Source organism: Saimiri boliviensis, chromosome 5 (genome assembly GCF_048565385.1).
Source record: "Saimiri boliviensis isolate mSaiBol1 chromosome 5, mSaiBol1.pri, whole genome shotgun sequence".
Taxonomy (NCBI): domain Eukaryota; kingdom Metazoa; phylum Chordata; class Mammalia; order Primates; family Cebidae; genus Saimiri; species Saimiri boliviensis.
Window position 1 is genome coordinate 102,751,860 of NC_133453.1, and position 18,012 is coordinate 102,769,871.

The 18,012-nt window shown below is 40.8% G+C and overlaps 1 protein-coding gene across 1 annotated transcript in view; it reads right to left on the minus strand.

Moving 5' to 3' along the window:
- Positions 1-18,012, minus strand: part of UBXN4 (UBX domain protein 4) — a 48,768-nt gene that overhangs the window by 16,706 nt on the left and 14,050 nt on the right. Inside the window, exons 3-6 of the mRNA XM_003922009.4 lie at positions 14,577-14,605; positions 13,862-13,980; positions 12,736-12,910; positions 4,668-4,761 (exon numbers count right to left, since the gene is read on the minus strand). Of these exons, the coding sequence (XP_003922058.2) occupies positions 4,668-4,761; positions 12,736-12,910; positions 13,862-13,980; positions 14,577-14,605 (417 nt within the window). The remainder of the gene's footprint in view (positions 1-4,667; positions 4,762-12,735; positions 12,911-13,861; positions 13,981-14,576; positions 14,606-18,012) is intronic.

Sequence of the window (18,012 nt, forward strand, 5' to 3'; positions counted from 1 at the left end):
GGGTTCAGGCAATTCTCCTGTCTCATCCTCCTGAGTAGCTGGGATTACAGGCATGTGCCACCATGCCCAGCTAATTTTTTTATTTTTAGTAGAGACAGGGTTTCACCATGTTTACCAGGATGGTCTCGATCTCTTGACCTCATGATCCACCCGCCTTGGAATCCCAAAGTGCTGGGATTACAGGCGTGAGCCACCGCGCCCGGCTAGATTTTTAATAGAGACAGGATTTCACCATGTTGGCCAGGCTGATAGCAAACTCCTGACCTCAGGTGATCCACCTGCCTCAGCCTCCCAAAGTGCTGGGAATAAAGGCATAATCCACTGTTCCTGGCTAGCATCTACTTCTTAATGGTCATTATGCCTGCCAGGGTGCCAGAAGAGGGCAGGACATGGTCTGTGAGCACAATCCCTACTCAAAGGCCACAACCCCTCAGTCAAGGTCTTCCTAAGAGATGCATGCTGAGGTATGTAGGGATGAAGTAAATTATGTCTGCAACTTTCAAAGGAATCAGAAGGAAAAAAAAAAGAAATCGATGGTCATTATTTTTTCCACATTGAGGTCTGAAACTTTTCCAAATAAAAAGACTGGAATTCATGGTACTATATATTATCTTTGCCAGATGATTCTGCCCATTTTCAGCATAATGATATGACTGTGCACAGAGGCTCATGCCTGTAATTCCAGCATTTTAGGAGGCTGCGGTAGGCGGATCACCTGAGATCAGAAGTTCAAGACCAGCCTGGCCAACATGGTGAAACCCTGTCTCTACTAAAAACACAAAAATTAGCCAGGCGTAATGGTGGGCACCTGTAATGTCAGCTACTTGGGAGGCTGAGGCAGGAGAATCACTTGAACCCATGAGATGGAGATTGTGATGAGACCAGATCATGCCACTGTACTCCAGCCTGGTGGACAAGAGCAAAACTTCATCTCAAAAAAAAAAAAAAAAAAAAAAAAAAAAAAACATAATAAACAAAATAATGCATTTTAACTAAAGATTCACTAAAAGATTCCTATTTCACACACGTTAGCTTTAATAAAACACCGTATATCCTCGCCAGACGTGGTGGCTCAGGGCTGTCATCTCAGCCCTTTGAGAGGCCAAGGTGAGTGGATCACTTGAGGCCAGGTATTCGAGACCAGACTGGCCAACATGGTGAAACCCTGTTTCTACTAAAAATACAAAAATTAGCCTGTCATGATGGCACACACCTATAATCCCAGATATTCAGAAAGCTAAGGTACAACAATCACTTGAACTTGGAGGAGGAGGTTGCAGTGGGCTGAGATCACACCACTGTACTCCAGCCTGGCAACACAGCCAGACTCCAACTCAAAAACAAACAAAAAAAACACCATCGTAGGCCAGGTGTGGTAGCTCATGTCTGTAATCCCAGCACTTTGGGAGGCTAAGGCAGGCAGGTCACCTGAGATCAGGAGTTTAAGACCAGCCTGGCCAACATGGTAAAACCCTGCCTCTACTAAAAATACAAAAAAATTAGCTGGGGGTGGTGGTGGGTGCCTGTAATCCCAGCTACTTGGGAGGCTGAGGGAAGAGAATCACTTGAACCCAGGAGGCAGAGGTTGCAGTGAGCTGAGATCACACCATTGTACTCCGGCCTACATTTAATTCATCCGAGCTCATGCCAAATTAGGAATCTTGTTCCTTTTGTGAAATCTAATTCATTAACTATGAATTAGAAACTAGTAGTTTCTGCATGACATAGTAAGACTTTGTCTCAATAAATAAATACCATTGTGTATATCCATTAATATTAAAAACTTAGATCTCACAATTTCAAATCACCAATCTTTTTTTTTTTTCTTTTTTTTCTTTTTTTTCTGAAGCGGAGTTTTGCTCATTGCCCAGGCTTTAGTGTAATTGCACGATCTTGGCTTACCACAACCTCTGCCTCCTGGATTCAAGCAATTGTCCTGCCTCAGCCTCCAGAGTAGCTGGGATTACAGGCACCCACCAACATGCCCAGCTAATTTTTCTATTTTTAGTAGAGACAGGGTTTCACTGTGTTGGCCAGGCTAGTCTTGAACTTATCTCGTTATCTGCCCGCCTCGGCCTCCCTAAGTGCTGGGATTACAGGTGTGACTGTTGTTTTTTTTTTTTTACATTCTGTTTACTTGACAAAATGCAGCTGAAGACTGGAGAACTATGTTCTCATGTACAAGATAGGATGAATTTCTCACTAATGTCAATTTGGTTTAGTCACCTTTTCCCTTAACAAAATTAGTTTTCTTTGAAGCTAGATGAGGAAAAAAGCCCAAGACTTAAAGTCAACTAGAGTAGTATTCCAAAAACATGGTCTTTGGAAATAGATCTCAGTCTCAGTTGCAGCCTGAGAGGAAAGTAAGAATCTTACATTTGCTAATCCATCCTGCCAAATTCTATTTATTATTTATTTATTTATTAAATAAATAAATGGATGGAGTCTCACTCTGTCGCCCAGGCTGGAGTGCAATGGAGTAATCTTGGCTCACTACAACCTCTGCCTCCTGGGTTCAAGCAATTCTTCTCTCTCAACTGCCCCAAGCAGCTGGGACTACAGATGCATGCCCCTGTGCCCAGCTAATTTTTCTATTTTTTTAGTAGAGACAGGGTTTCACCGTGTTGGCCAGGCTGATTTCAAACTCCTGGCCTCAAGTGGTCCACCCACTTTGGCCTCCCAAAGTGCTAGGATTGCAGGCAAGAGCCACTGTGCCCGGCCTTATTTATTTATTTATTCATTCATTCGAGACAGAGTCTTGCTTCATTCATTCATTTATTCATTCATTGAGACAGCGTCTTGTCTGTCGCCCAGGCTAGAGTATAGTGGCATGATCATGGCTCACTGCAACCTTGACCTTCTGGGCTCAGGTGATCCTCCAACCTCAGCCTCCTCAGTAGCTGGACTACAGGTACGTACCACTTCACTCAGCTAATTTTTGTATTTTTTTGTAGAGATGGGGTTTTGCCACATTGCCCAGGCTGGTGTCTAATTCCTGGGCTCAAGCCACCCACCTGCCTCAGCCCCCCAGAGTACTGGGATTATAGGTATGAGCCACTGTTCCGGGTCCCTGCCAAATTCTGAGTTTTTAATTTGTATGAAATAGATTTTTAAATATCATTAGGGTCAGAGAAAAATGCATACATTTTGCTTTACAGAACTTCTTAGCATTCTAAAGTATCAGATTACACCACAGGGACTGATGGGTCCAACTTATCAAGTGAGGAAAAGCACTTCAGTTCAGTGAAACGGAGAAACTAGTAGTTTCAGAGTTCAATACCCTACAGAAGATGGCAGGGGATGAGTTAGTTGAGAGTACAAGAGCCTTACAGTCTATAGCAGGGTATGGTGAGAATGATGGCAATTCTTAGGGTATAAATAATGAGCTAAGTAGACATTTGGAATAGGAATATTACACAGGCCGGTGTTCTTAGTTATTGTCATTGTCAATGAATTAGATTCCACAAAAGGAACAAGAGTCCTAATTTGGCATGAACTTGGCAGGATCTCAGCTTGTGAATTAATTAGTACTATGACACAGGCAGAGACTAGCTGACATTCCCTTACTTAAGAGGCTACTGAAAACTTTTCCAGTGTAACTGAATAGCGCCTGGCCCCACCTCAAAATAAGGGCTACCTGATGTAATTCAGGTTTTTGCCCCAAGTCTCCAAACCCATTTCCAGATTTTCTATTTTCCCTTCAGCCCAGAGTGGTACAAATAAAGGTACAGAATAGTGGGCCTGGTGTTAGCAAATTAAGGAGAAACAAAACAGGATGAACCCTTGGGAACTTTGTTTCCTGCTGCTATTCTAGTCTTATACCACACCACTTTCCTCACCACTGTGAGATCCAGCCTGCTTTTTACCTCAAGGTCCTGGCACTGCCCCAACCCCTACAAAGAACAATCAGAATCTAGTTTTGCTGAAAAGAAGCTGATCTTTAATGAGTCAATAAGCAAACTCAAAGACATTATAAGCAATCATCTTGAACCCTGTTTCCCCAAAGCATCTACATGAACAAGAAAATATCAAGTCTAAGAAATGTTTTTAAATTTTAAAATGTTAATAAAGAATTTTTTTAAACTTCCATATAACTAACACTAAAGGGTTTTAAATCAGGGTTTAAAGTATTCCTGCTTAACCACTAACCATTAACTCATATAACTTTTAGGAATCAGAGCATGAAAGACTGTGATTTGACAATTACTGCCTCAATAAAAATACTAGAAACTACAAAGAGCCAGAAATTTGTATCTGATTATTAGACTAATTAATAAAAAATGACATTTAGTAGACACCCACTTATGCAGAACTCATGCTCAGTACATAGTCATAAAATGAGCTGAAGTTCTTGCCCACCTGGAGCTTATTATCCTTACGGCATAAAGAGATAAAAGCAGAAGTGACAGATGGAAACACCCATGTACCAAAATACCAGTAAAAAGGGGATTCTCAGAATGATCAGACCACTGACTGATACTTCAGAGATACAAAAGCTTTATCCTTAGAGTGTAATGTTCATGGATACAAATTAGGGTGATCAAAAGTTTCAACTCAGAATTCTAAGACTTCATTTGTGTAACTTTAGCTTTTATTCAAATTAATGAAATAACTAAAAAACCGTTGTCTTTTTAAACAAAATGCTATTTGCAAAAAGAAGAGCAAACCTTTCCACTCGGATGTTGAGGTCCTCTGCAGGTCTCTGATCTGAGCATCCACTGGGCTCCTGAGAGGAAGTGGCATGACCTGCACTTTCTCCTCCTTAATTATTAAATAAAAAGAAATAAGAATACTGCATTTAATACAACTTTTAAAGGTATAAATCTTCTAGGTTATAGCATCTGTTAATAATTTTGTATCTTAAACATCATTTATTTTTCCAAAAAATGGAGCAAAAAATATGCTATTACTAATGCTAAAGTTGAGATGTGGATAAAATTGTTCACAAATAGTAATAAGGCAGTTACTTACCGAGTTAAGACCACCAAGGTAAAGGTCAGAGGTAAAACATGAAGAAATACCAATCTGGCAGGAGGCATGCCTGACTATGGGTAGGCCTCACTATAGAGCAGTGCCATCCAATATCTATATCGTGTAACACAGCAGCAACTAGACATGTGGCCAGTTACTGCAGGTGAGGGACAAATTTTAATTGTAATTTATTTAAGTAAAATGTGGCTGTCGGCCGGGCGCGGTGGCTCAGCCTGTAATCCCAGCACTTTGGGAGGCCGAGGCGGGTAGATCACGAGGTCGAGAGATCGAGACCATCCTGGTCAACATAGTGAAACCCTGTCTCTACTAAAAATACAAAAAACTAGCTGGGCGTGGTGGTGCGTGCCTGTAATCCCAGCTACTTAGGAGGCTGAGGCAGGAGAATTGCCTGAGCCCAGGAGGCGGAGGTTGCGGTGAGCCGAGATCGCGCCATTGCACTCCAGCCTGGGTAACGAGAGCGAAACTCCATCTCAGAAAAAAAAAAAAAATGTGGCTGTGGCTATTGAGCAGTGAGCAGTGGAGGCCAGCTATGATCCTGGGTATGGCTCTGGACTTACACTGGTCCAAGGAATCGACTTCTGCTGACCATATTGATTCCTTAGAAAGCCTCTTTATGCTAGTTTTCTTTGAAGAATTTTCCTTAAAGATAGACTTTTGTCCTGGCCTGTTCTAGAAGACCTCTGTCATTCCCTTCCTGACAGCTTGCCACCAATCTGATTCTTCTTTACAGACTTTGGCGAACAAAGACTATGGAGCCACAAAGTCTGATTTCAGTAAGTTTCTTAATCCCTCCGTACCTCATCAGTAAAATAGGGATAGCAACCTCACACGGTTGATGAGAAATATGTGTTAATACAAGTAAAATGCTTAGAACTTAACTGAGACTCGTACATGTAAGCACTTCTGTTACTACAGTAGTAGTAAAAATAATTAGTATTACTAAGTAGAGATAATGGTGCATCATCTCTTCCCGCTCCACATTCAGGAGCATAACCTAGGTAGCTTGAAATCAACAACAGTGGGAGTATTTACACCCTGGAAATCAGCAAATAGTACAAATAAGGGCCTTTGCTTCCACAGAGCCTTCTGATAAATATTTACCAGTGTATCACTGAATGCAACTCTTGGATAAGAAATGATAACCACTAGCAGCCAGTAGAGGATCAATAGGAAATTAACCACCTTTCTTTAGAAAATAAATTGAAAGATGAGAACATGTCCTATTATCAGCAAAAATTTAACATCTTATGAAGATTACCTGTGGACAAGCTGGGGGAAAAGTGTTGATTAAGAGTAAAGTTAGATGCGGCCGGGCGCAGTGGCTCAAGCCTGTAATCCCAGCACTTTGGGAGGCCGAGGCGGGTGGATCACGAGGTCAAGAGATCGAGACCATCCTGGTCAACATGGTGAAACCCCGTCTCTACTAAAAATACAAAAAATTAGCTGGGCGTGGTGGCGCGTGCCTGTAATTCCAGCTACTCAGGAGGCTGAGGCAGGAGAATTGCCTGAACCCAGGAGGCGGAGGTTGTGGTGAGCCAAGATCGCGCCATTGCACTCCAGCCTGGGTAACAAAGAGCGAAACTCCGTCTCAAAAAAAAAAAAAAAAAAAAGAGTACAGTTAGATGAATCTATGACCCATAATCAAAGAGAAATGGATAGATGCCATAGAGAAGAAGATTTCTAATTGTATACCACAGAGTTCTCTGCCTTTGGTATTTTATAAATGACTTGAAGATGTAAAACATATTTGTAACTTTTTTTTTTTTTTTTTTTTTAACTGGGTCTGGCTCTGTTTCTCAAGCTGGAGAGCAGTGGCATGATCTTGGCTCACTGCAACCTCCGCCTCCTGGGATCAGGCCATTTTCCTACTTCAGCCTCCCAATTAGCTGGAACTACAGGTACATGCTACTACACCTGGCTAATTTTTGTATTTTTTTGTAGAGACAGGCTTTTGTCACACTGCCCAGTCTCGTATCTTGAGCTCAAATCATCTTGGCCTCCGAAAGTACTGGAAACACAGGGATGAGCCATTGCATCTGGCCCATGTGTAACTTTATGGGTGACCCAAAATTGTGTGAAATAGCTTATTAAGAGTCATATTTAACTGCTAATTTCTAAATGAAAAATTCTAGGCCAGGTGTGGTGGCTCATGCCTGTAGTCCCAGCACTTTGGGAGGGCGAGGTGGGTGGATCACTTGAGGAGTTAGAAACCAGACTGGCCAACATGGCAAAACCTGATCTCTACTAAAAATCCAAAAATTAGTTGGGCATGGTGGTGGGCACCTGTAATCCCAGCTACTTGGGAGGCTGAGGCAGAAAAATTGCTTGAATCTGGAAGGCAGAGGTTGCAGTGAGCTAAGACCATGCCACTGCACTCCAGCCTGGGCAACAGAGTGAGACTCTGCCTCAAAAAAAAAAAAAAAAAAAAAAAAAGGATTGAAAAAAAAAACAGCTAATAAAAATCCAAATATAATACAAAAGAAAAGTTCTGCCTTTAGGCTTAAAAAGCCAACTGGATTAACAGGTATAACGTATCTCCTGAGAGAAATACACATCATCATATATAAAGTAGTCTTGTCAAAAATAATGAAGCTCACCTCATCAAGTCTTCAGCTTTACCAATTTACAGGAAATAAAGGGGACAGAGGAATATCTTACACAATTCCATGGGAATGCAGTAAAATCTACACTGTGGGTAACTATAGGAAAAACTACCAGAGAGAGCAGAAATCTATATATTAAATTTAAAAACACATCAACCAACAGGAATATATTGAACTGTAATTCAAACTAAAAAAAAAAAAAGTTTAATATAAATATTGCCTAGATAATTGATGACAAAAAGGATACTGTTAAACATTCTGGCTTTGATAACAGTATTGTGGTTTTTTTTTTAAATGTCTTCTCTTTTACATACTGATTTTTTAAAAGATGAAATCATATAAATGCCTAAAATTTGCTTCAAAATAACCTGGGAAAGATGGTCAAATAGCAAAACAGATAACAAAAATTGAGCAAATAATGGAATCACTGATGCAGGATGATGAGTACATCTAATTCATTATTCTATTCTCTCTACTGTAGAGTATGATTGCAATTTCCATACTTAAAATTTCTCTTGGCCAGGTGCGGCGGTTTATGCCTGTAATCCCAGCACTTTGGGAGCTGAGGCAGGTGGATCACCTGAGGTCAGGAGTTCGAGACCAGCCTGGCCAACATGGCGAAACCCTGTCTCTACTAAAAACACAAAAATTAGCTGGGTATGGCGGTGGGTGCCTGTAGTCCCAGCGTCTCGGTAGGCTGAGATAGGAGAATCACTTGAACCCAGGAGGTGGAGGCTGCAGTGAGCCAAGATCACGCCACTGTACTGTAGTCTGCGCAACAAAGCAAGACTCTGTCTCCAAAAAAAAATTTAAAGGCAACTACATACAATTTTAAAAGACTTATATTCCATCTTTATTTTTTAGAGATACAATTGAAATTTTTTTTTTTTTTGAGACGGAGTTTCGCTCTTGTTACCCAGGCTGGAGTGCAATGGCGCCATCTCAGCTCACCGCAACCTCCGCCTCCTGGGTTCAGGCAATTCTCCTGCCTCAGCCTCCTGAGTAGCTGGGATTACAGGCACGCACCACCATGCCCAGCTAATTTTTTGTATTTTTAGTAGAGAGGGGGTTTCACCATGTTGACCAGGATGGTCTCAATCTCTTGACCTCATGATCCACCCACCTCGGCCTCCCAAAGTGCTGGGATTACAGGCGTGAGCCACCGCGCCCGGCCACAATTGAAATATTTTACCTGACATTTGTTCTCAGGTAAATAAGTGGAAGAAGAGTAGTAGAGGGCACAGATGGGAATATTGGCCATGAAGCTAGGCAATGGATTAATGGGATTTCTTATACTATTTTTTCTATTTCTGTATATATTTGAAATTTTCCATAATAGTTTTTTTAAAGGCTACAGGCGTGGATGCAATAGCTCATGCCTGTAATCCCAGCCCTTTCAGAGGATTACTGTAGGCCAGGAGTTTGAGACAGGCTGAGTAACACAGTGAGACCCCATCTATGCAAAGGCTATATATAAAAATTAGGCTGGGGCCAGGCACAGTGGCTCATGCCTGTAATCTAAGCACTATGGGAGGCTGAGGAGGGTGGATTACCGGAGATCAGGAGTTCAAGACCAGCCTGGCCAACATGGTGAAACCCTGTCTCTACTAAAAATATAAAAAATTAGCCAGGCATGGTAGTGGATGCCTGAAATCCCAGCTACTGGGGAGGCTGAGGCAGGAAAATTGCTTGAACCTGAGAGGCAGAGGTTGCAGTGACCCGAGATCATGCAATTGCGCTCCAACCTGTGCAATAAGAGCAAAACTCTATTTTAAAAAATTAAAAAATAAAAATAAAAAAAAAAGGCCAGGTGCGGTGGCTCAATCTGTAATCCCAGCACTCTGGGAGGCCAAGGTGGGCACATCATCTGAGGTCGGGAGTTTGAGACCAGCCTGACCAACATGGAGAAACCCCATCTCTATTAAAAATACAAAATTAGCCAGGCATGGTGGCGTATGCCTGTAATCCCAGCTACTGGGGAGGCTGAGGCAGAAGAATTGCTTGAACCCAGGAGGCGGACATTGCGGTCAGCTGAGATCGCGCCACTGCACTTCAGCCTAGGCAACAAGAGCAAATCTCCGTCTCAAAAACAAAAAAAAAAGAAATTAGCCAGGTATGGTGGTACATACCTGTAGTCCTAGCTACTCAGGTGGCTGAAGCAGGACAATCACATGAGCCCAGGAGTTGGAGATTACAGTGAGCTATGTTTGTGCCACTGCACTCCAGCCTGGGAGCCAGAGCCAGACCCCATCTCAAAAATAACAAATTGTTTTTAGACAGAGTCTGGCTCTGTCACCCAGGCTGGAGTGCAGTGACATGATCACAGCTTACTGCAACAACTAGCTCCCCAACTTAAGCAACTCTACCACCTCTCAGCCTCTTAAATAGCTGAGACTATGGCCATGTGTCACCACACCTGGCTAATTTTTGTATTTTTATAGAGACAGAGTTTGGCCATGTTGTCCAGGCTGGTCTCAAACTCCTGGGCTCAAGCAATCTACCCACCTTGGCTTCTCAAAGTGCTGGGATTATAGATGTGAACCACCACAACTGACCAAAAAAAAATTTTTTTTAAGCTACAAAAAACTGAAATTAGAGCTGCTACTCATCTCAGGTGAGCCAGAGCTTGCAGTTTTAGTCTAGCCAAGTTAATTGCCTACCTAAACAAAAACAACACTCTTTGCAGGAATACAATGAAATCCAGAGTGTCTACAACAATGTATAAGATATCCAGCAATTTTAGACATATAAACAGGAAAACGTGACCCATTCTAAAGGGTAAAGGTGATCAACACAAGTCATATTCAGATGAGCTACATATTGAAACTGTTAGACAAGGACTTTAAAGCAGCCATTATAACTCATATGAGGAAAGGGGAAATATACTTGAAATGAATTAAAAAATAGTACTAAAAGAATAAAATGTAGATGGAGAGTACTCATTCTGTACAGCTTTTGCAACTTATGAATCAAACTATTTCAAAATAAAAAGTTACAATGACAAGAGAAATCCTGAAGTAAAAAATGTATAACCTAATTTTATCTAAAATAAAAAACTCACTGGATGGGCTTAACAGCAGAATGGAGATGATAAAGAGTCAGTGAATTTGTAGATCAACAGAATTATCCAATCCAAAGGAAGAAAAAATAGAGTGAAAAAAATAAACCTGTGGGACAACATCATGAAGCCTAATACACATGTAATTCGTTCCAGCAAGATACACGGACCAAACTTCCCAAACTTAGCAAAAGTTACACATTTACAGATGCAAGAAACTCGGCAAACCAACAAAAGGATAAATACAAAGACAAATACACCTAGGCCTATCACAGTCAAATCGCTAAAAACCAAAGAAAGAAATCCTGAAAGCGGCCAGAGATAAACCAACATACTCCACATGGAGGGGATCAATCAGAATTTGTGGAGACTTCCCATTAGAAAATCACAGAGACCAGAAGATGGTGGGCAGTATCTGTAACTGTAAGCACAAAATTTTTGGAGGGGTAGGGGGGTGGGGAGGTGGGAAGAGATAGCACGGGGAGAAATGACAGATACAGGTGAGGGGACGGAAGGCAGCAAACCACACTGCTATGTGTGTACCTATGCAACAATCTTGCATGTTCATTACATGTACCCCAAAACCTAAAATGCAATTAAAAAAAAAAAAAAAAATTTTTATATCCAGCAAAAAATATCCTTTCAGAATGACGATAAAACAAAGTCATTTCACATAAAGAAAACTCCAGACCTGTACAGTAAGTAATGCTAAAGGAAAATTTTCAGGCTAAAGGAATATTATGCCAGAGAGAAACACATATCTACACAATGGAATGAAAAATTTCAGAAATTATATATATATATAGGTAAGTATAACTGAAGTAATTCTTCGTTGTAGACCTAAATGAATATCCATAATAGAGTCCCCAGTTCTGTACACATCTAGAAGCTGAATGATCATGGATGTAAAACCTCAAAATGAAACTGATAGCTGTACTTCAAATAATCAAAACCTGTCATGTATAACTCCACAAGGCAGCATTAATGTTAAGTTATGGGGCATCAAATTTCAGCTCAATATAAGGAATACTCTTTCTAAAAACTAGAGCTGTTCAACAACAGAACAGGCTTCCTAGCAAGGTAATGAGCTTCCTACCATTGCATGTATTCAAATAGAAGCTCAATGATTATTTGTGTGGCATGGTAGAGTAGAATCATCTTTTTAGGACACTAATATTCTTAACATCTTGATTTATCTACCCCTCTGTTGCCTAACACAAAGCTATATTACACCAAACAACTCCAACCACAATCCCAAAAATACAGAATAAAATTTCTCTTTTGCCTTTTCTTTTTTTTTTTTTTGAGATGGAGTTTCGCTCTTGTTACCCAGGCTAGAGTGCAATGGCGCGATCTCGGCTCACCGCAACCTCCGCCTCCTGGGTTCAGGCAATTCTCCTGCCTCAGCCTCCCGAGTAGCTGGGATTACAGGCACACACCACCATGCCCAGCTAAGTTTTTGTATTTTTAGTAGAGACAGGGTTTCACCTTGTTGACCAGGATGGTCTCGATCTCTTGATCTCGTGATCCACCTGCCTCAGCCTCCCAAAGTGCTGGGATTACAGGCTTGAGCCACCGCGCCCAGTCTCTTTTGCCTTTTCTATCAATGAGTTTATAGTCACACTTCTCACGTTACAAGCTCTATTTCATAATTATCTTTTATTTCTAATTAAATATATATAAAATACTATTCTCTTATATATATATAGCATTTTACATGTTATAGAAACAATTCCAAATATAATACATTAGTTAATTTGAACCTTTCAAAAATCTCTAGGCTAGTAAGAGATTTATAAAACTGCTCAGTATCATGACATTCCTTAAAGCATATAGTGCAATAGCAGAAATTACAAATCAAGTGCTCTGGATTGTTGATTGTTTGGGAGTCAAGACATTCACTGATTTTATCATCTTCTGACACTAAATGACACATGTATTTAAGACAATGTTTAAATTTAAGTTAAATAAATGTGAAGAAAAAGACATACAATATGTTTATTTTTTAAATGATTAATATTTAAATATTAAAATGTAGTGAAGGAGGTTCTACTATACTCAAAAAAGTACATTAAAAGTTACCTATTGCGGTATCTGACTTTGCATCAGAAGTGGGTGGTGTCTCACAAAGCTCTGCATTTCTGGACTGAGTGTTTTCACAAGTGTTGTTAGGTTCAAATGAGGCAGATGGAGTAGACACTGAACTTTCTGACTGGCTGCCATTTGTTACTGATGTTTCACTTTTTAGCGAGTGCATCTAGGAAGAAAATAAATTGGATTTTAATTAATAGATAAGAATCTAAATTTGCCCAGGCAGGAGAGACCAAAATACAGGTTAAGTTGATTTATACTCTACAAAAGGAGAAGTACTCAACTCTTATAAATAGATGAATCCAAAATGTATAATCCTAAGCATGACATAATCACATTATAGAATTTACCTGCAAACTGGCAAGACCATAAAATGATTTGTTAAAGCACACCTGTTGATTTTCCTTCAAATTAGAATTCAAAGAAATAAGTTACAAACTTCTATTAGCCATTTGTCCAAAGTAGGTAGAAGTGACAAACTATTGAGTATAAAGTCCTAAAATATGTTAAGCAACATAAAGTTAGAGCCTTAATATGACAGCAGCTTTCTGTTTCAACAAAGTTATGGTGATGTTCATTATGTGTTGAGATTGGAGTAAAAGACGGCTGGGCGTGATGGCTCATGCCTGTAATCCAGCACCTTGGAAGGTCAAAGCAGGCAAATCGCTTGAAGTCAGGAGTTCGAGACCAGCCTGGCCAACATGGCGAAACACTATCTCTGCTAAAAATACAAAAATTAGCCAGGCATGGTGGTACACAGCTGTAATCCCAGCTACTCAGGAGGCTGAGGCAGAAAAATCACTGGAACCCCGGAAGCAGAGGTTGCAGTGAGCTGAGATCATGCCACTTCACTCCAGCCTGGGCAACAGTAGACTCCATCTCAAAAAAAAAAAAAAAAGGTAAAGAAGTCAGTCAAGTATTAGGTACTGGCTACTGGCACCTGTAACTTCATAATGCTGTTTACAAAATATAACAACAACAAAGGCTGCGGTTGAACTGAGATCACACCACTGCCCTCCAGCCTGGGCGACAGAACAAGACTCCATCTCAAAAAAATAAAAATAAATCCAATTCCTGACGTATCATTTATGGAAACAACAATTCTGTTCCTTCTTACCTGTCGGACTTTGTGAATTCTTGTAACAAGTTCATCCGCAGAAATGCTTCCTGCTATTACTTCCAAGGGAATTCCACTGTCTCCAATAAAGAAACTGGACGGAACACACACTACAGGATCTGTACAGTTTAATTAAGTCTAACCATTCATGTGAAACAAAAGGATAACTTTATGAAATACTATTGATAACAAAGGAAAACAAAGGATCTTTGTGATTTTCACAATATAATTTAACATGTTTACTAAACAATTTCAAGTAAAGTATCATTATACCTGTACTCCATCTGAAAAATGTGACATGTTAAATGATTTATGAGGTATATTCAAGAATCACTATATTCTTTTCTATCATAACTTCTTTTCCATCCATCTTGCTGCCAGCCAACTCTTGCAAGCTACCTGTAACAGTCCAACCCAACTGCTCCACATTGTTTTTCAGATTTTCACATTTTTAAAACTCCCTATTCTATCTTTTGCTACAATGTATTATCTCAATTTATGGGGTGCACTACACTGTTGAGTTACTTTCATATATGCTTGAAATTTCCTATAAGATTTATTTTTAATGTGGTCACATGGTAATAGTTTCCATAAAAACTAATGCATGATTTACTAAATAAAAATGAATAATTTCTAAATTTCATAAATTAACCAAAAGGAAGGTAAATAAATATGTATATACATATATATAAGCAATTCTTTACTGAAAGGATACAGATTTGTGAAAACTGTAGGCAGGCTTCACTGTAACACAAAATCAAACAGAAAATCACTAGATGAATACAATGTTTTCTAAATAATGAGTTGTTCTAATAAAATTTACCATTACTAATCACAAGTATTTTCCTGAAACTTCGAGTTTCTTTCACAGCAATCAGGTAGAAGAAGGAAAATGTATTTCTTATTTCATAAGACTTCTTCTGGTTTGTTTTATAATTTTCAGATGAAAGAACTATTTGCAGCCGGGAATGGTGGCTCATGCCTGTAATCCCAACACTTTGGGAGGCAGAGGTGGGTGGGCCACCTGAGGTCATGAGTTCAAGGCCAGCCTGACCAACATGGCAAAACCACATCTCTACTAAAAATATAAAAATTAGCCAGGCATGGTAGCAGGTGCCTATAAACTCAACACCTTGGGAGGCAAAGGCATGAGAACTGCTTGAACCTAGGACATGGAGGTTTCAGTGAGCCAAGATTGTGCCATTGCACTCCAGCCTGAGCAACAAGAGTGAACTCTATATGCAATACTCTATAATAACAAAGGATTAAATGTAATACTCTATAATAACAAAGGATTAAAAGCAATCTATCTACCAATAAAAACTGAATATACAATCATAGAAAAAGGAAGGCCAGCACTGCAGCTCACCTCTGTAATCCCAGCACTTTGGGAGGTCAAGGCATGCAGATCACTTGAGGTCAGGAGTTCCCAACCAGCCTACAAATTGGCGAAACCCTATGTCTACTAAAAATAGAAAAATTAGTGGATAGTAGGTGCCTCTAATGCAAGCTACTTGGGAGGCTGAGGGACCAGAATCACTTGAGCCTGGGAGGCGGAGGTTGCAGTGATGAAATCGCATCACGGCACTTCAGCCTGGGTGAGAGAGAGAATCTCTCTGAAACAAAAAAAGAAAACAAAAGAAAAAGATAGGGAGGAGGGGGCCAAGATGGTCATGAGAAGGCAACACTGGAATGCAGCTCCCAGCAAATGAGATGCAGAGGGCTAGAGAACTTCACGATTCCAAAGGAGGTGCCGGGTTTATTCCAGTGGGACTAATAGAGCACTGAAAATAGCCCAGGGAAGAAGCTGCAGGGCGAGAGCCACCCAGCGGGACAAATCAAGACACGGGAGGGGGAGGTTCCCAACTGAAACGTGCAGCCGGCTTGGTGCTCCAATTGGGTTACTATGCTTACATCATCCCTCCTACAACCCACGGTCCACCAGAGCTCAGCCAGACCATGGGGCGCTGTGGGTTGAGGATGTAAATCTGAGCTGGGCTCCCAGGCAAGTTGTCACAGAGACCTGGGCGGAAGTTTGACTAACGCCAGCAGGATGGACCACCCCATAGAGGGAGGCAGAGTTGAAAGCAGGGAAACAGACCATAAGGCCTGGTAGGCTCCACCTCCACAGAACTCAAAATAAAGCGCTACCTGGAGAGCTTGGCAGCAAATACACCAGTTTGACCTCAACCAGGAAGATCGAGCTCTGGGAGAGACGCCATAGGAAAGGCAGGGCCAATCTCACCTGCAAGCAAACTCCAGGGAAGGACCAACCACCCAACAACCTGGCTAAACCCAAGAGAGCCAAGCAATGCCCTCTACAGGCCAAAAAAGATATAGGTCTAACCTCAACCCAAAAAAAAAAAAACGTTCACTCAAGACTCCTCCTGAAATCACCAACTTCAAAGATCAAAGTTACATATATCCACAAAGATGGGGGAAAAAACAGCACAAAAAGGATGAAACTGTCAAAGAACAGAACACCTCTTCTCCTCCTCCCAGGCACCACAACTCCTCACCATCAAGGGAACAAAAAAAAACAAGAGAATGAATTTGATGAACTGACAGAAGCAGGCTTCAGAAGGTGGGTAATAACAAACTTCTCTGAGTCAAAAGACCATGTTCTCACCCAATGCAAAGAAACTAAGAACCTTGAAAAAAGGTTAGACGAAATGCTAACTAGAATAACCAGCTTAGATAAACATACACGACTTGATGGAGCTGAAAAACACAGCAAGAGAACTTTGTGAGGCATACACAAGTTTCAACAGCCAAATCGATCAAGCAGAAGAAAAGATATCAGAGATAAAAGATCGAATCAATGAAATAAAATGAGAAGGCAAGATTAAAGAAAAATGAGTGAAAAAGAAATGAACAAAGCCTCCAAGAACTATGGGATTATGTGAAAAGACCTAATCTATGCTTGATCGGAGTACCTGAATGTGACAGGGAGACTGAATCCAAGTTTGAAACACTCTTCAAGATATTATCCAAGAGAACTTTCCCAACCTAACAAGGCAGGCCAACATTCAAATCCAGGAAATACAGAGAACACCACAAAGATATTCCTCAAGAAGAGCAACCCCAAGACACATAATTTCAGATTCACCAGGGTTGAAATGAAGGAAAAAATCCTAAGGGCAGCCAGAGAGAAAGGTAGAGTCACCCACAAAGGAAAGACCATCAGACTCACAGCAGATCTCTCGGCAGAAACCTTGCAAGCTAGAAGGGAGTGGGGGCCCATATTCAACATTCTTTAAGAAAAGAACTTTCAAGGCCGGGCGCGGTGGCTCAAGCCTGTAATCCCAGCACTTTGGGAGGCCAAGGCGGGTGGATCACAAGGTCAAGAGATCCAGACCATCCTGGTCAACATAGTGAAACCCCGTCTCTACTAAAAATACAAAAAAATCAGCTGAGCATGGTGGTGCGTGCCTGTAATCCCAGCTACTCAGGAGGCTGAGGCAGGAGAATTGCCTGAACCCAGGAGGCGGAGGTTGCGGTGAGCCGAGATCGCGCCATTGCACTCCAGCTTGGATAACAAGAGTGAAACTCCGTCTCAAAAAAAAAAAAAAAGAAAAGAAAAGAAAAGAACTTTCAACCCAGAAATTCATATCCGGCCAAAGCTTCATAAGTAAAGGAAAAGTAAAATCCTTTACCGACAAACAATTGCTGAGAGATTTTGTCGCTGCAAGACCTGCCTTACAAGAGCTTCTGAAGGAAGTACCAAACAGGGAACGGAACAACCAGTCCTAGCCACCACAAAAACGTACCCAATGGTAAAGAACAAAACAATGAAGAAGCCACGTCAACTAACACGCAAACAACCAGCCAGTAACAAAATGGCAGGATCAGATTTAAACATAAGAATATTAATGTTGAATGTAAATGGCCTAAACGCCCCAATCAAAAAACACAGACTGGCAAACTGGATAAAATGTCAAGACCCATCAGTGTGCTGTATTCAGGAGACCCATCACACATGCAAAGACTCATAGAGACTCAAAATAAAGGGATGGAAGAAGATTTACCACGCAAATGGAGAGCAAAAAAAAAAAAAAAAAGCAGGGGTAGCAATCCTAGCCTCTGATAAAACAGACTTTAAACCAACAAAGATCAAAAGAGACAAACAAGGGGCATTACATAATGGTAAA